This window comes from Mustela nivalis (assembly GCF_964662115.1).
Source record: "Mustela nivalis genome assembly, chromosome: 3".
Classification (NCBI taxonomy): Eukaryota; Metazoa; Chordata; class Mammalia; order Carnivora; family Mustelidae; genus Mustela; species Mustela nivalis.
Window position 1 is genome coordinate 127,891,340 of NC_139022.1, and position 19,595 is coordinate 127,910,934.

The 19,595-nt window shown below is 37.9% G+C and overlaps 1 protein-coding gene across 1 annotated transcript in view; it reads right to left on the minus strand.

Annotated features, from left to right (window-relative positions):
• Positions 1 to 19,595, minus strand: part of HMMR (hyaluronan mediated motility receptor) — a 39,673-nt gene that overhangs the window by 10,969 nt on the left and 9,109 nt on the right. Inside the window, exons 4-12 of the mRNA XM_082724544.1 lie at positions 18,481 to 18,528; positions 18,126 to 18,314; positions 16,857 to 16,943; positions 16,667 to 16,767; positions 14,983 to 15,057; positions 14,668 to 14,846; positions 14,080 to 14,228; positions 10,316 to 10,530; positions 6,078 to 6,194 (exon numbers count right to left, since the gene is read on the minus strand). Of these exons, the coding sequence (XP_082580670.1) occupies positions 6,078 to 6,194; positions 10,316 to 10,530; positions 14,080 to 14,228; positions 14,668 to 14,846; positions 14,983 to 15,057; positions 16,667 to 16,767; positions 16,857 to 16,943; positions 18,126 to 18,314; positions 18,481 to 18,528 (1,160 nt within the window). The remainder of the gene's footprint in view (positions 1 to 6,077; positions 6,195 to 10,315; positions 10,531 to 14,079; positions 14,229 to 14,667; positions 14,847 to 14,982; positions 15,058 to 16,666; positions 16,768 to 16,856; positions 16,944 to 18,125; positions 18,315 to 18,480; positions 18,529 to 19,595) is intronic.

A 19,595-nucleotide genomic window follows, 5' to 3' on the forward strand; every position in this document is an offset into this window, starting at 1 on the left:
ACCTTAAGCTGAGCTTAAAGGCATTCCCATATGAACCTTTCAACAGAAGCAGAAAAACATTTAACAAAGTACAACATCCATTCATGATAAAAACTCTCTGCAAAGTAGGTCTAGAGGGAATATACCTCAACATAATAAAGACCTTTTATGAAAAACCCACAGGCAACATCATAGCCAATAGTGAAAAACTGAGAGCTTTTCTTTTAGGAAGAGCTCTTCCTTTTTTTTTTTTTTTTTTAAAGATTTTATTTATTTGACAGAGAGAAATCACAAGTAGGCAGAGAGAGAGGGGGGAGTAAGCAGGTTCCTTGCGGAGCAGAGAGCCCGACCTGGGGCTCAATCCCAGGACCCTGGGACCATGACCTGAGCCGAAAGCAGAGGCTTTAACCCACTGAGCCACCCAGGCGCCCCAGGAAGAGCTCTTCCTTTAAGAAAAGAGCTTTTCCAGGGCACCTGGGTGCTCAGTGGGTTAAACCTCTGCATTTGGCTCAGGTCATAATCTCAGTGCCCTGGGATCAAACCGCACTGGGCTCTCTGCTCAGCAGGGAGCCTGCTACCCCTTCCCCCTTTCTGCTTGCCTCTCTGCCTACTTGTAATCTGTCAAATAAATAAAATCTTTAAAAACAAACAAACAAACAAAAAAAAATAAAAGAGCTTTTCCTTTAAGATCAGGAACAAGACAAGGATGTTTACTCCACCACTTTTATTCAACATAGTACTGCAAACCCTAGCGACAGCAATTAGACAACAAAAAGAAATAAAAAGCATCCCAACTGGTAAGTAAGTGAAACTCTATTTGCAAAGTACACGACATTATGTATAGAATACCCTAAAGATAGCACCAAGAAACTACTGGAACTGATAAATGAATTCAGTAAAGTCACAGGATACAAAACTAATACACAGAAATGTGTTGTATTCCTTTACACTAATAGTGAAGCAGAAGAAAGAGAAATTAAGAAAATACAATTTACAATTGTACTAAAAACAATATCTAGGAATAAATTTAACCAAAGAAGTGAAAAACCTGACTCTAAAAACTATAAAACATCGATGGAAGAAATTCAAAATGACATAAGGAAATGGAAAGGCATTCCATGCTCATAGGTTGAAAGAAGAAATATTGTTAAAACGTCTATAACTGCCCAAAGCAATCTACAGATGTAATGCTATCCCTATCAAAACAACAAAAGCGACAGTATGTGACATGGTAAGTGCTGTGAAGTGTGTAAGCCTGACAATTCATAGACCCATACCCCTGAGGCAAATAATACATTATATGTTAATAAAAATTAAGAAAAAAAACCCAAAACACTAAAAGCTTTTGCATAGAACTAGAACAAACAATCCCCAAATGTGTATGGAACCACAAAGACCTCAAACAGTCAAAGCAATCTTGAAAAAGGAAAACAAAACTTGAGGTACTACAACTTTAGATTTCAAGTCATATTACAAAGTGGTTGTAATTAAAACAGTATGGTACAAGTATAAAAATAGACACAAAGATCAATAAAACAGAACAGAAAATCTGGAAATAATCCCACAATTATATGGACAATTAATCTTGGACAAAGGAAGAAGGAATATACAATAGGAGAAAGACAATTTCTTCAATAAATGTTGTTGGTAAAACTGGATAGCTACCTAAAAAAGAATGAAACTGGACCACTTTCTTTCACCATACACAAAAATAAGCTCAAAATTTATTAAAAACCTATATGTGGACCTGAAATCATAAAAATCCTTGAAGAGAGCATCACATTAATCTGACATTGGTTATAGTAATATTTTTCTAGATATAGTCTCCTGAAGCAAGGGGAATAAAAGGGAAAAAAACTACTGGGATCACAGCAGAATAAAAGGTTTTGGCACAGCAAAAGAAACAATCAATACAACTAAAAGGCAACATACTGAGTGGGAGAAGATATTTGCAAATGACATATTTGATGATGGGTTAGCATCCAAAATATATAAAGAACTGATACAACTCAGTATCTAAAAAACAAATACTGCAATTAACAAATGAGCAGAAGACATGAACAGAAATTTTTTCAGAGATCCAGATGGCCAACAGACACATGAAAAGATGCTCAGTATGACTCATCAACAGAGAAATGTAAATCAAAACTACAATGAGATATTACCTCACACTTATCAGAATGGCTAACCTCAAAAACACAAAAAACAACAAGTGTTGACAAGGATGTGGAGAAAAAGGCACCCTCTTGCACTACTGTTGGGAACGCTAACTGGCACAGCCACTGCAGAAGACAGTATGGAGGTTCATCAAAAAATTAAAAATAGAAATATCCTATGACCCAGTAATCACACTGCTGGGTATTTTCCCCCTAAATACAAAAGCATTCATTTAAAGGGATACATGCACCCCTATGTTTACGGCAGTATTATCAACAATAGCCAAACTATGGAAGTGGTCCCAGTTTCCATTGATAGATGAATGCATACAGAAGATGTGGTAGATATATACAATGGAATAATATTCACTCATAAAAAAGAAATGAAATCTTGCTATTTGCTATAACATGGATAGAGCCAGAGAGTATGCTGCTAAATACAGTAAGTCAGAAAAAGAAAAATCCCATATGGTTTTGCTCATGTGGAATTTAAGAAACAAACAAGCAAAAATAAATAGATTAACCAAGAAACAGACTCTTTTTTTTTTTTTTTTTTTTTTGTCAGAGAGACAGCGAGCGAGAGCGAGCACAGGCAGACAGAGAGGCAGGCAGAGTCAGAGGGAGAAGCAGGCTCCCTGCGGAACAAGGAGCCCGATGTGGGACTCGATCCCAGGACGCTGGGATCATGACCTGAGCCGAAGGCAGCTGCTTAACCAACTGAGCCACCCAGGCGTCCCAAGAAACAGACTCTTAATTATAGAGAATAAACTGATTGTTACCAGAGGGGTGGGTGGGGGGGGATGGACGAAATAGGGGATGGGGATTAAGGAGTACACTTATAATGATGTAAAAAGATAAAATGAAATAAATAATAAAAGAAATGAAAAACCACCCAAAAGCCCAAAGTGAGAATGGGTAAATTATATTAATAAAATCAAATATTCTACAGCAGTTATTATGAACAAACTATAACCTCAGTCAATAATGTGACTCAATTCTTGAAACATACATATTGCAGAATATAAAGACAAGTCTCAGGAAATGACATAGAGCATAATGACATTTTTTGGCAAGATTCAGGAAAAAGGCAAAATTATAAAATATATTTGTATGGAGACACATGCTATAAAATTAGACACAGGAAAAAAGTGAGGAAATTGTTAATGTATGCTTTAAATGGTGTTATTTGTTGGTGGAAAGCAGCCAGATGGGATAGTAGTAGAACCCCTATATAATACCAAATTGTTGAAATGTTTTGGCTTACTGGTTTGGTTGTCTTTTATTGATTCATACATTTTTTAAAAAATATTTTATTTATTTATTTGACAGAGAGATAAATCACAAGTAGACAGAGAGGCAGGCGCTAGAGAGAGAGGCAGAAGCAGGCTCCTGCTTAGCAGAGAGCCTGATGTGAGGCTCGATCCCAGGACCCTGAGACCATGACCTGAGCCGAAGGCAGAGGCTTAAGCCACTGAGCCACCCAGGTGCCCCTGACTCATACATGTTGATTTTATCTTTATGTTTTATAATTTATGTGTTGTATATCATTTGTATTTATTAAATATACTAAAATAGATATAAGAAAAAGAGACTTCATTCCAAAATGCTCTAAATATAATAAAAATGTTTGTATCAATATGCTCTTGGTGTGAGATGCACACAAATTTCTTAAATTATCCCTGAAATTTATAGTTTCCCCCGAAATAAATTTTTTTTTTAAAGATTTTTTTTTTTAAAGTATTTTTTTAAAAGATTTTATTTATTTATTTGACAGAGAGAGATCACAAGTAGGCAGAGAGGCAGGCAGAGAGAGAGGAGGAAGCAGGCACCCTGCTGAGCAGAGAGCCCAATGTGGGACTCGATCCCAGGACTCTCAGATCATGACCCGAGCCGAAGGCAGCGGCTTAACCCACTGAGCCACCCAGGTGCCCCGAAATAAAATTTTTTTTTTTTAAAGATTTTATTTATTTATTTGTCAGAGAGAGAGCGAGCGAGAGCGAGCACAGGCAGACAGAGTGGAAGGCAGAGTCAGAGGGAGAAGCAGGCTCCCTGAGGAGCAAGGAGCCTGATGTGGGACTCGATCCCAGGACGCTGGGATCATGACCTGAGCCGAAGGCAGCCGCTTAACCAACTGAGCCACCCAGGAGTCCCAAAATTTTTTTAAAAAGGGAAGTAGGTAGATAGAATAGGAAGTGAGGAAATGAATACAGTAGATATAATCTTCTATCAAGACAATCTATAAAGATGAGTACAATTTTGGATTAAGAAGGGTGTTGTGAGTGAGAGGTGTTACTGGATAGCTGCAAAAGGAAGTGGAGGAGTGAAAGGAATTAATATAATTTATGTATTTTAAAGATTTTATTTATTTATGTGTGAGAGAGAGAGAGAGAATGTGTGGGAGTGAGTGGTGGGGAGGTGAGGAAGAGACAGAGAGGCAGGGAAAGGAAGAAGGAAAGAATCTCAAGCAGACCACATCTTGAACACAGAGCCTGAAGTGCGGTTTGATCTAATGACCCTGGGATCAAGACCTGAGCTGAAACCAAGAGTCTGATGCTTAAAAGACTGAGCTACCCAGGGACCCCTAAAGCTTAAGTATTTTTTTATATATAAAAATTTTATATAAATATATATATATATATTTATATATAAATATATATTTTTAAGATTTGAGTGAGTATGCTAGAGGGAGAGAGAGAGAAGCAGAGAGAAGGAGAGAGAAGCAGACTCCCTGCTGAACACGGGACTCTATCTCATTACCCTGAGATCATGACCTGAGCCAAAATGAAGAGTCAGACGCTTAAATGATTGAGTCACCCAGATGCCCCTATAATTTATGTATTTTATTTTTAAGATTTCATTTATTTATTTGAAAGAGAAAAAATGAGAGAGAGAAAGCACGAGAGTGGGAAGGGTCAGAGGGAGAAGCAGACTCCCGCTGAGCAGGGAGCCCAATGTGGGACTGGATCCTGGGACTCCAGGATCATGACCTGAGCCAAAGGCAGTCACTTAGCCAACTGCCACCCAGATGCCCCTAAAATTTATGTATTTTATTTTATTTTCTTAAGATTTTATTTATTTATTTGACAGAGAGAGACACACAGAGAGAGAAGGAACACAAGCAGGGGGAGTGGGAGAGGGAGAAGAAGAGCCTGATGAGGGGCTTGATCCCAGGACTCCGGAATCATGACCCAAACAGAAGGCAGACACTCAATGACTGAGCCACCCAGGTGCTCCAAATTTATGTATTTTAAAGATAAATGCACATTAACATTTTTTTATACTGATTGAGACAAATTCAGTAGAAAAGTTGAAAAGGACAAATGGAATAATGTTACTGAAGGCTAAAAGACTGAACACTCCTCCTGTAATAGGTGAGATGATGAGTAAGCATAAATGCAGGTGTGTTTACAGGTTTGGTAATGAGGAGATAAAACCTTAAAAATTCTTTGTGAGGTGGGACGCCTGGGTGGCTCAGTTGGTTAGGCAGCTGCCTTCGGCTCAGGTCATGATCCCAGCGTCCTGGGATCGAGTCCCACATTGGGCTCCTTGCTTGGCAGGGAGCCTGCTTCTCCCTCTGCCTCTGCCTGCCATTCTGTCTGCCTGTGCTCGCTCTCTCTCCCTCTCTCTCTGACAAATAAATAAATTAAAAAAAAAAAATTTTTAAAAAAAATTCTTTGTGAGGAAAAAGATGGTGTCAGGAGAGTAAGACAGAAGTGCCAGTGGTTTGAGAGTACATGAAATTTGATGGAAATGGCAGGAAAGGAAATTTGTATGCATAGTAAGATTACCTGGTGATAATCCTAAATGCCCATTTATGGCTGGGAATTATGGAATTTAGAGTAAAACCAACGCCTCTATTAGTGTGGTTATATTTTCAGATTTCGCTAAACACACCTCCCCACTCATATTATATTTGAGAGTGCCGGCTCCCGAGAAAAATACCTTTCAAACTGAGCAGTAACGTCTCCAAGGTTTTGCACTGTACTATCATACTTCTCCTGTAAAAGCAGGGTAGTCTGACTGTGAGTAGCATTAATTTTTTCCAGTTCAGCTTCTTTCCTAGGGAACAATTAAAAGATAAAACACTAATTACAAATCATTATTCTAAGGAAGGGATTAGTATTTACCTTTTGATACTGTGAATCATGTGTCCAAAGTCTGCGTCTTTGTATCCACTACTGGATAGCTTAGATCTAACGTTACAGTCTGCTTCTTTTTTTTTTTTTTTTAATTTTTTTTTAATTTATTCATTTGACAGACAGAGATCACAAGTAGGCAGAGAGGCAGGCAGAGAGAGAAGAGGAAGCAGGCTCCCCGCCCAGCAGAGAGCCCAATGCGGGGCTCGATCCCAGGACCCTGGGATCATGACCTGAGCCGAAAGCAGAGGCCTCAACCCACTGAGCCACCCAGGTGCCCCTACAGTCTGCTTCTAATAGCATGTTTACTTATGCACTAACTTCTCTTCTGGCTTCATCTTATCTTTCCTTCCCCCTTATCTTACTTTTGTTTTTATCCTAATTTATTCATTTCTAAATTTATCTTTCAATATTACATGTACTTATATAAATACTTAAAACATTCTTTTTTGAAGAAGGTAGGGTAAAAAGACTAAAACAATCTTAACAACAGCAACCAAAACTAAAGAAAAATTACCAGTTAAAAACACTTGGATTGAAAAAGGTCCCTGCATTTAAATATTTAAGAAATACTAAGTGTCTTTAACTTCACTTGGTATTTCTTTGAAAAAAGTTCATAGGGATCCCTGGGTGGCTCAGTCAGTTAAGTGTCTGCCTTCAGCTCAGGTCATGATCCCAGGGTCCTGGGATTGAGCCCTGCATTGTTTCTTCCTCTCCCTCTGCCAGCTGCAGCCCCTCCCATGTGCTTTCTGTCAAATAAACAAACAGAATCTTGAAAAATTAAAAAGAAAAGAAAAGAGTTTTTAGGACTATATAGATTTATTCCAGTAATCTTCATAATAAATTGTTATTACTTAAAGATTCAATAAGTCATTTGGTAGATTATTATTCATTTATAGGCTGTCAGACACAGAAAATAAACAGCTAATCAAATTCCTTCCCTTTTTTTTTTTTTTTTTAAAGATTTTATTTATTTATTTGACAGAGAGAGATCACCAGTAGGCATAGAGACAGGTCGGGGCGGAGGGAGGGTGGGGAAGGCTCCCTGCTGAGCAGAGAGCCTGATGTTGGCTTCAAGATCCCAGGACCCTGAGATCATGACCTGAGCCAAAAGCAGAGGCTTAACCCACTGAGCCACTCTGGAGCCTCAAATTGCTTCCTTTTTAAAAATTTTAAATTATTGGGGCGCCTGGGTGGCTCAGTGGGTTAAAGCCTCTGCCTTCGGCTCAGGTTGTGATCCCAGGGTCCTGGGATCGAGCCCCACATCGGGCTCTCTGCTCCGCAGGGAGCCTGCTTCCTCCTCTCTGTCTGCCTCTCTGCCTAGTTTCTCTCTGTCAAATAAATAAAATAAAAAATTATTTAAAAAATTTTTTTAAAAATTATTTATTTATTATGTTCAATTAGCCAGCATATAGTACATCATTAGTTTTTGTTGTGGTGTCCAACGATTCATTAGGTGCATATAACATCCAGTGCTCAGCAAAACACGCGCCCTCCTTAAGATCGATCACTTGGTAACCCCATCTCTCCTCATCAAATTCCTTCTATAATGAGTATGGGATTTCAAAAGTATATACAGCAATAGCCGAAAGCAATCACATAGTAGTATAGGATTTATGACAAAAATATTCTCTTTCCTGTCCCATAGAGAAATCACTTTCAATTTTCTTAGTTTTTTCTTATGCTTCTAAAATTTCCAGGCTGGAAGGGACTTTAGAGAGCATGTCATTAAAACCTCTTTTTTTTTTTTTTTTTTAAGATTTTTAATTTATTTATTTGACAGCGAGAGATCACAAGTAGATAGAGAGGCAGGCAGAGAGAGAGAGAGAGAGAGGGAAGCAGGCTCCCTGCTGACCAGAGAGCCGGATGCGGGACTCGATCCCAGGCCCCCAGATCATGACCTGTGTTGAAGGCAGCAGCTTAACCCACTGAGCCACCCAGGTGCCCTCATTAAAACCTCTTAATTTTGTGTCTAATGAAATAGAAAATCAAAGAAATTAGAATTGTCTTGCTTAGGATCACAGAGCTGGTTAGCAGATCCAGCAATAAAATCCTTATCTCCTGATCTCTGTACCCAGTTCCTTGAGTTCGCATAAATGATTGTCTCAACATTCTTTCCTCCCCGAAACTGACATCATCTACTCGGTTTCTTTTCTTTTCTTTTTTTTTTTTTGACAGAGAGAGATCACAAGTAGATAGAGAGGCAGGCAGAGAGAGAGAGAGAGAGGGAAGCAGGCTTCCTGCTGAGCAGAGAGCCCGATGCAGGACTCGATCCCAGGACCCTGAGATCATGACCTGAGCCGAAGGCAGCGGCCTAACCCACTGAGGCACCCAGGCGCCCCATCTACTCAGTTTCTTAAAGTGCCTGTTCCCTGAGCCTGGCTCCAGCATAGAATAATTCCCCTAATAACACTTTGGTACTTACTGCTCCCCTCAAAAGCAGGTTATATATAAAAGCTTTGTTTCCTTTTTATCTCTGATTACCACAAGAAAACAGAAAAAGGATTGTAGTAAAAATATGTTAACAGGAGAGAGATACACAGTTGTTAGATACATTATAATACTGCGGACTCATGTATAGTTCTTGGTTCCTTCTTAGAAATATTTTTAGTACGGAAATCCCAAGGACTAAAATAACAATTATTTTAGGTGGAACTTGAACTTAAGAATCAACCTGGATATTTTAATTTAAATAATGTGGTGCAGAAGGATGCATAATGTAATAAAAATAGGGGATTAGAATTAAAAGCAAAGTCCAAGGCAAACCTGGCTGGCTGTCAGTGGAGCACGTGACTCTTGATCTCGGGGTTGTGAGTTCAAGCCCTATAGTGGGTGTGGGAAATACTTTAAAAAAAAGAAAAAAGAGGGGCTCCTGGGTTGCTCAGTGGGTTGGGCCTCTGCCTTCATTCAGCTCGGGTCGTGTTCTCGGGGTCCTGGGTCTGTGCCCCATATTGGGCTCTCTGCTTGGTGGGGAGTCTGCTTCACCCCCTCTCTCTGCCTGCTTATGATCTCTCTCTGTCAACTAAATAAAAATTTTTTAAAAATCTTAAAAGAAAAATTTAAAGAAAAAGAAAAAAAGAAAGAAAAGAAAGAAAAAAGATGGGTGCCTGGATGGCTCAGTTATTATACATCTGCCTTTGGCTCAGGTCATGATCTCAGGGTTCTGGGATCGAGCCCCACATCAGGCTCCCTACACAGCAGGAAGCCTACTTCTCCCTTTGCCCCTTGCTTGTGTTGTGTCTCTTTCTGTCAAATAAATAAAAAAAATCTTAAAAAAAAAAAAGAAAAAAAAAAAGAGAAGTTTGAGATCTCTTAAATTTCTTTTTTTTTTTTTTTAAGATTTTATTTATTTATTTGACAGATAGAGATCACAAGCAGGCAGAGAGGCAGGCAGAGAGAGAGAGGAGGAAGCAGGCCCCCTGCTGAGCAGAGAGCCCGATGCGGGACTCGATCCCAGGACCCTGAGATCATGACCTGAGCCGAAGGCAGCGGCTTAACCCACTGAGCCACCCAGGCGCCCTTAAATTTCTTATTTTTGAATATTTCCCAAGGTTTGGTTATTCTTTTCTATTCTTTTGCTTTTTTGATTGCTACTTCTGAGAGCACAGGTACTCAGTAATTAAAGGTGCAACTTATGCAACATAAACTAATGTACGCATAGGTGAAAAGCGGAAATGTTTCTTGTTCAAGGTAGGATTCAGACCTTTGTTTTCTTTCTACATCTGTTATTGCTATAATGTTGATATCCAATAATTTTAGACAATACACGAGCAGTAAGGGAACCCCAAATTTTGGCCATTTATTAACATCCTTTTAAACTTTTGGCCTGAAAAAAAAAAAGAAGCTATGCTTCTGACTTCGGCTGTCATACTTGTTTGCATAAACATTCTATGGATATACTTTACTTCTCTCTATTCCTTATTTGTGAAATAATTCCAATCTCACTTACTTGCATGACTGACCTATGTATCCTGACAGAATGTACTGGAAAACACTTTTTAACATCTGAAGTCATATCAGACACAAGGTCTTATTAATACAAACCCTCTCAGCTTTTCTTCTAGGAGTTTCAGTTCTTCAGCTCGAGATTTTGTTTCTTCTTCCAACTGTCTGACTAGCCTTTCAGATTGTTCCTCCTTTTGCTGTAATTTATCTAGTTCATCCAGTGCTTGCTTTAATTCTTCCTCAAAGAGATTCCTCTCTTTCATCATTTCCTCTTGAAAAGAACAGAGCTTCTGTTGAAGACTGGAGGACAATTCCTACATCCAAACAGAAAACCACTGAAATAGTATGAAATGGCCTTCTGAGGCTTTTACTAAGCACAAAAAAGAAGTACAGATAATCAAGTATGAATACTTAATTCGAGAACTTCAAAGAAACTTGAAAAGTACAGATGTCACCTGTGTGTCGTCATGGATTATATCCTGCACTGTGTTAACACTGGGGTAAATGTTGTTTCAGGCTTTATTCTATGTATCGCACACCCACAACACATTTCTTGTAAAATTAAAATTATAATTTACAACTGAATTTTAGCATTTATCTTTCTCTGATGATACTATTTGAAAGGTATACTGTGATTTCAATAGTATAAAAATGTATTTTAATGTTATACTATAAATCATTACTGTCAAAAAATTCTGGCGCCTGGGTGGCTCAGTGGGTTAAGCCTCTGCCTTGGGCTCAGGTCATGATCTCACAGTCCTGGGATTGAGCCCTGCATTGGGCTCTCTGCTCGCAGGGAGCCTGCTCCCCCCCCCTTCCCGCCTCTCTGCCCACTTCTGGTCTCTATCTGTCAAATAAATAAATAAAATCTTTAAAAAATAAAAAATAAAGAAGACACAAATAAATGGAGGGATACTCTGTCCTTGTGGATTGGAAAATTAATATTGTTAAAATATCCATACAACCATAGCAATCTATAGATTCTACGCATTCCCTATCAAAATGGGAAATTTTACAGAAATAGAACAATACTAAAATTTGTATTGAAACATAAATGACCCTGAATAGCCAAAGTGATCTTGAGAAAGAAGAACAAAATTGGGGGCATCATGCTCCCTGATTTCAAACTCTCTTACAAATCCATAGTACTCAAAACAGTATGGTATTGGCATAAAAACAGATACATTGAGGGGTACCTGGTGGCTCAGTTGGTTAAGTGTCTGCCATTGGCTCAGGTCATGATCCCAGGGGTCCTGTAAACAAGCATTCTCTCTACACTTTATACTCCTAACAATGCATTTAGGATCTTTTTTTTTTTAAAGATTTTATTTATTTATTTGACAGAGAGAGAGATCACAAGTATGCAGAGAGGCAGGCAGGGGAGGTGGGGGTGGGGGAAGCATCTCCCTGCTGAGCAGAGAGCCCGATGTGGGGCTCGATCCCAGGGCCCTGAGACCATGACCTGAGCCAAAGGCAGAGGCTTAACCCTCTGAGCTACCCAGGGGCTCCCTGCACTTAGGATCTTAAATACTAAGATACAAAAAAACATCTGAAAGGTCTGCCAACAATAACTGCAGTTGCAGGATTAGATGGCAGAAAAAAATAACAAAAAACAAAAGAACCCAGGTAAAGTGAAAATTGCCTCTGATTATATGCCACCTCAGTCTTAATGTTTTCTCAATGTGGAGATAACCATTAGTTTGGTATATATGCCTTCTGGTCTTTTCCTACACACTTATGTACTTAAAAAAATACACACACACACACACACACACACACACACACACATACATATATAAATAACAAATTACATATGTAAAGATCACACAAAAAAATCCTAAAAATGATTGCTGAAATCTTTAAGTCAGTATATACAGATCTACTTAATTCCTTCAGTTGTTGCAGGTTGCCTAACAATATTTCCTATCAATGCATTCGAGTATCTATTTGCTCCACTCTCACTAACATGTTATATATTATCAAATGTTTTAATTTGTACCAATCTTATAAGGGAAAAACAATTATTTCCATTTTCCATTTCTTTGATAATTACTAAGGTAGAACATCTTTTCATATTTACAGATTATCTGAATTTTGACCTCTGTGAATAATGAATTTCCATGCTTTGCTCATTGGTTTTTAAGAACTGTTTTTCTCACTAATATGTTTATTTATTTGTTTATTTTTAAAAACTATTTTATTTATTTATTTGACAGAGAGATCACAAGGAGGCAGAGAGGCAGGCAGAGAGAGAGAGGAGGAAGCAGGCTCCTGGCCGAGCAGAGAGCCCGATGTGGGGCTCGATCCCAGGACCCTGAGACCATGACCTGAGCCGAAGGCAGAGGCTTTAACCCACTGAGCCACCCAGGTGCCCCACTAATATGTTTATTCTTTATGTAATCTAGATTTTAAAAAAATGTTGCTTTTGTTTCACATGCATTTAGATACCATTTTAAAAGATAACTGTAAATGCCTAAGTAGTAATCTAACACATGTGCCAGGAAAATACATATTTTTTTAAGATTTTAGTTTTAAGACTTTATTATTATTATTATTTTTAGAGATTTTATATATTTAAAGTCAATCAGAGAAAGACAGTTATCATATGATCCTCTGATATGAGGAATTTGAGAGGCAGGGTAGGGGTGTTTGGAGGGGTAGGGAGGGAAAAAATGAAACAAGATGGGATCAGGAGGGAGACTAACCATAAGAGACTCTTAATCTCACAAAACAAACTGAGGGTTGCTGGGGGGTGAGGGGGCAGGGAGAGGGTGGTTGGGTTATGGACATTGGGGAGGGTATGTGAATTGGTGAGTGCTGTGAAATGTGTAAGCCTGATGATTCACAGACCTGTACCCCTGAGGCAAATAATACATTACATGTTAATAAAAATAATTAAATAAAAAAGGTTTTATTTATTTATTTGACAGAGAGAGACACAGCAAAAGAGGGAACACAGCAGGGGGAGTGAGAGAGAAAGAAGCAGGCTTCTCACTGAGCAAGAAGCCTGATTCAGGGCTTGATCCCAGGGCTCTGGGATCATAACCTGAGCTGAAGGCAGAGGCTTAAAGATAGAGCCAACCAGACACCCCAAGATTTTACTTTTAAGTAATTTCTTAACCCAAGGTGGGGCTGGAACTCACAATCCTGAGATCAAGAGTCATATGCTTGACTAAGTCAACCAGGTGCCCCACAAGAAAAAAAAAGTTTTTTTTAAGATTTTATTTATTTATTTGACATAGAGAGAGAGACAGCAAGAAGGGGAACACAAAGTAGGGAGAGTGAGAAAAGGAGAAGCAGGCTCCCCACTGAGCAGGGAGCCCGATGCAGGACTCAATCCCAGGACCTTATGATCACCGCCTGAGCTAAGGCAGATGCCTAATAACTGAGCCACCCAGGCGCCCCAAGAAAAAAAAATTTTTTTTAAAGATTTTATTTATTTGACAGACAGAGATCACAAGTAGGCAGAGAGGCAGGCAGAGAGAGGAGGAAGCAGACTCCCTGCTGAGCAGAGAGCCTGATGCGGGGCTCGATCCCAGGGCCCTGGGATCATGACCTGAGTGGAAGGCAGAGGCTTTAACCCACTGAGCCACCCAGGCGCCCCCAAGAAAAAATTTTTAAACAATTTTCTTATTTTGGTTCATTAGTTGCTTATAATTTTTTCACATTATCGATAACCCTGTCATAAACATCTCTGCAGATAAATCTGCAGCATAGACAGGACAACTTACTCAGGATAAGATTCTAAAAACAGAACTGTCAGAGTGAAGCACATATACAATTGAAAGGTCTTCTGATACACAGGGAAATGTATGACTTAATAAGCACAAGTTGTTTTCTTTTCTTATACTATAGTAAACTACCTTCTCTTGTTGCAGAAGTGAATCAATCTGTAATTCTTTTTGTTGTAGTTTTTCATGTTCCTGTTTTTCAAGAGTAAGTTTCTCCTTTAAGTTTTGCATTTCAGAATTTAGAATTTCAGTCCGTACTCTATCCCTCTCGACAAGGTCTTCTATAAAAGTGAAAAATGCTGAAATTAGATACTAACTTTGAGAAACCAGATTTCCATATTTCCTGCTATTAGCATGTTACACAGATCAAGTATTTGCAAAGAAATAAAGCCAAAACATAATTTAGAAGTTTGTATCATTTACTATATAAAATATAGTAATTCCATAATAAATAAATAAATTCTATAATAAAACCTTGAAAATTGGTTCTGTATCTTCTCATTTTAAATGGCCACCTAATGGGGAAGTCAAAAACTGCACCACTGCATGTACTTCAATGAAGACAAGCAATATATTGAAATAAACAGAGAACAAACATTATAAAAGATAAAAATTCTCACATAGAGAACAGGATTTTTATGTTGTTTTCATAATTATTAAAACATGTGTTCATATAGCAGTACTTTCCTTAAATATTGTACCTATTATTTCTTTAAATACCTTTTTCTTTCTCGAGCAGCTGACACTTAGCATTCAAGTCTTCTACTTGTTTAGAAAGTAAAACAACATTTTCCTCAAGAGACTGCTTAAGGCTTATAACTTCATGATTCTTCTCTTTCAAATCTTCCTCTAACTGGGCAATATCCAGCTTGTATTTTTCCACTTGATCTGATGCACAACTGCATTAAAACAAATTATTTTGAACAGCACATGATTTAAGCACAGGGAAAATGAGAAAACTGAGAAAGTATGAAATGATGTACTCATCACTATTCAACAAACTAAGGTCTATTTAAAAACTACTACTCATATTACCTAATTTCTTCGATGTATTCTAAGAGTTTTTCTGTTTCGGATTTTTCGTCAATCTTTTCCTTCTCTATTGAAACACTGAAAAAAAATGGCATATGTGAATAAATACAATAATCACACATAATGCTTAATCTGTACCAAATACTGCCATATTGGATATGCTGTTTCAGGAGTCCAAATTCTTTTTTTTAATGTGGGTTTTTTTTTTTTTTAAGATTTTATTTATTTGACAGAGAGAGACACAACGAGACAGGGAATACAAACAGCAAGAGTAGGAGAGGTAGAAGCAGGCCTCTTGCCGAGCAGGAGCTTGATTCTAGGACCCTGGGATCATGACCTGAGCCAAAGGCAGACACCCAACAACTAAGCCACCCAGGAGCCCCTAATGCATTTGTTTTTATTTTTAAGATTTTATTTTTAAATAATCTCTACACCAAATGTGGGGCTCAAATTTACAACCTTGAGATCAAGAGTCACATGCTCTACTGTAGCATCCAAATTCTAAACCATTATTTTATGTGACCTCTCAGGTTGACAATTTAAAATATACAAATAGGAAACTGAAGTTTTTTTTTTAAGGTTTCCAAATAAATTCTGATAAAAGGGCTAAGATGATGAGAATTATCACCTATAACAACCTAAGTGTTAGAAATGATCTTCCCTATAGCTTTCCTGGCTTCCCAACCCACAACACGTAGAAAACAGCATTTTATTGATATAAAGCCTTTGTTTTAGGTTGACTTTTATCCAATTACTCATGTGTTACCTCCTCCTCACAATTCAATTTAGAAAATGAGCAAATGAGGGACGCCTGGGTGGCTCAGTGGTTAAGCCGCTGCCTTCGGCTCAGGTCATGATCTCAGGGTCCTGGGATCGAGTCCCGCATCGGGCTCTCTGCTCAGCAGGGAGCCTGCTTCCTCCTCTCTCTCTGCCTGCCTCTCTGCCTACTTGTGATTTCTCTGTCAAATAAATAAATAAAATCTTAAAAAAAAAAAAAAAAGAAAAAGAAAATGAGCAAATGATTTAGACACCTTATAAAAAGATTTTTATGAATGGTCCACGAGCACAGAAGGAGAAGCTTGACACTTATAGTAACAAAATTACGAATGAGACATTACTTCCTACCTACTAGAAAGGCTAAAATCAAATAGACTGACAATATCAAACCTTGGAGAGGAAGTGGAACTGGAATTATATCATATACTGCTAAGTACAACTGTAAAATGTGACAACCACTTTTGAGTTTTTTAACACATTATATGTGTTACCCTATGATCAGGAATTCTAATACTAGATGTTTATTCAAGAGAAATAAAAACCTATGTCCACAAAAGACATACATAGTAGTCTTATTCACAATAGAAACTGGAAATCCAAATAATGATCAACAGAGAAATAGTCAACAAATGGAGGTATATTCAGGAGGTATATTCATGGTGCTACTAAAGATTATGAGGCCTTTCCTCATCATTTATACAGAAGATAGACAAAATTACGACATTCATACATCTTTTCAGCATAAAATGCTTGGGAATCATCAGGGCTCAGTTGAAGAAGAGAAACAGGGCAAGCAGGGAGCAGTAAGTTAAGTGAAGGAAGGTTTAGTCTTGGTAAACAAGAGCAAGGTGAGAGAGGAAAATCAAGAGTTAGTTACACTTAATAATTTCTTTCTTTTTTAGTCACTCACAGTTTCCCCTCAAGTTGTGCTATTTTCCCCTGAGACTCCTCAAGATTCTTCTGAGTGACCTGTAGCTTCACCTCCATGCCTTCCTGTTTAGTCATCATACTCTACACAACAGAAATATCTGTTTTAGGAAATGAGAGATCATTCAGATCCCCAGATCCAGACACAGCAAACTCACCAAGATATCACTCACCCTTATCTTCATTTCTCTTTTGTTTCTAAGTTTCATTAACTCAAGGCTTAGAAGTCTCATAGTCTTCTGGTTATTATCTTCAGAAAACTAAGTACAAGAAACATAAAAAATTCAGAAATATTTTTTACAAGGTCCTATATAAAAATCACAGAAATATTGATTATTCTTTACCTTACATTATACTCTGGTAGAAAAAACAGGCTTTGACCACACCCAGATTACTGATTTTACACTATTACTGTTCTTGTCCCTCTCTTTGATTAATGTGACTTTCTGGTTCATTTATTTCATTTTTGGGGAAGATTTTATTTTTAAGTAATCTCTACCCAATGTGGGGCTCAAACTCACAACCCCAAGATCGGGAGTTGCATGCTTTACAGATTGAGCCAGACAGGCACCCCTTTCTGGTTTATTTTTGGGAGTGTTTGGGTGGTCACCTATCTCTGCATGCTGCAGAGTCCACTGCAAGCCTCGATAACAAGCTTCTTGGGGAGGATTCTGTCAAGTGTGCTTACTTAATAAAATGCATCTGAATTGCCTGATCTCTTTGGAAATATGTAGATTACAGGGTCCACCCCAGGCCTACCAAATCAGAATCTCCCTCAGTGGGGTCCAGGAATCTGCTGCCTTCCACAAGCTTGATTCTTATGCACCCTTGATCTCTTTGTGATCAAAGAGCTCAGCACATTACAGGCCCTGATTATATGAGTGTTATTAAACTGAACAGTGATTTACAGCCTCCTTATATTTCAGACAAAAGCAGATGACCATATGATGTCCTTTAAGATCTATTAGTATGGCAATACTAATAGACAAATTTAACTATTAAATATAGTTAGTCCACAAATTTATTCATTTCCCACTTCATTTCCAAAAGGATTTGCGATGGAAGCCTGCTGTTCTGCTATTATTTATTTCAGAGAAAGATCTTTACAGTGGCTTCTAGGTGTAAATTTTGTTAAGTTTTATTAATGGCCTTATTTACTGGGGGTGACTTTGAAGAAGGAAGAGAAAATGTCAGACATTAAAACAAAAGTAACTTGTTTATCACCTCTTATACGTCAAAAGTAACTTGTTTATCACCTCTTATACGTCAGGTACCATAACAAAAAAGACTATAATAATTCTTCTTGGAAGCAGTTTAACATTTAAGATACATTTGCTGAAGGAAAAATACTAAACTAGAGCCTAAAATTCCCAAACAACTATATAAGAAAAAAAATGTTTATAATTTATTCCATAGTAAATATTATTGTCAGGTTCAAATACCTTTGATTTTAGCAGTTCATTAGTCCTGGTTAACTCAATAAGCTGTTTTTCTAGTGAAGCATTACTTGCAGAGAGAGATGTTTTCTCCCTGACTGCAGCATTTAGCTTGGCCTCCATTTTTTCCAATTCAGCTTCCAGATCCTGGATTCGCTTGTCCTGAACACCACATTCTTGCACAAGAACACGAATCTGGACAGAAACAAGGTGATAAATAAATGAATCACCAATACAGTGCCAACATAACTATATGCTATTGATAATGAAAACAATGCTTAACCTATAGAGCCACCAGGTGTTCCAACTCTTTCCATTTTACAGTACATTTATTTTTCAGTTAAGTTGAAGCACTGCTTACCTCTTTTTCTAATATCTTCAAATCTTTATCATTCTTTTGAGATTCCCTCTATTTAAAAGTCAAAGAACAGAGATAAATTTAAATGCCACAAATATCACAAATTTGATTTTCAGCTGTAAAAAAAATTAGTTTAATTCTTCTTTCTTTTCGTTTTCTTCTCTTTCTCTCTCTCTTTTTTTTTTTTTTAACTAAACTCTACCTACCAATGTGCAGCTTGAACTCACAACCCAAGATCAAGAGTCGCATACTCTAATGAGTCAGCCAGGCACCCCCTTCTTTTTTTTTCTTAAAGATCTAATTGGCTTTGGGGCACCTGGGTGGCTCAGTGGGTTAAGCCTCTGCCTTCGGCTCAGGTCATGATCCCAGGGTCCTGGGATTGAGCCCCGCATCGGGCTCTCTGTTCTGCAGGGAGCCTGCTTCCTCCTCTCTCTCTCTCTCTGCCTGCCTCTCTGCCTACTTGTGATCTCTGTCAAATAAATAAATAAAATCTTAAAAAAAAAAAAAAAAGATCTAATTGGCTTCATTAAGTGATTCATGAATCAGGCAGCAACCTACCTAGCAAATGGAGGGGAGCTCCTCATCAAACAGCTAATTTCTACTTAAAACATTTTACTTAGCCTAGTAAACATTTTGTAGGAGACTTATCTGGTACAAGAAGGAAAATGTTCTTTAAATCTTAAAATATTTCAGGTTTAAGTTTTCACCCTACTAGATTATTACTAGATTATTAGGCTTTTTTTTCACCCTACTAGATTATTAGGCTTTTCCTAATAAGTCCAGGGAAAAGAACAGGTGGAGCTTCATGAATAAAGTTACTGAATGCCTTCTTTCTAATGTTAAACATTAATACATTTTGAATATTTAATTATGTTATTCCAGAAAGAAAAGAATCTTACAAAGAGAAATAAAGTTAAACCTTAATACCCAAGGAGGGAAAAAAAGCTACACATCCGAAGACATAAAAATTAAAATGCTGTAAGCGGATTTTTTTTAAAGGTTTTATTTATTTGGGGTGCCTGGGTGGCTCAGTGGGTTAAAGCCTCTGCCTTCAGCTCGGGTCATGATCCCAGGGTCCTGAGATTGAGCCCAGCATTGGGCTCTCTGCTCCTCGGGGA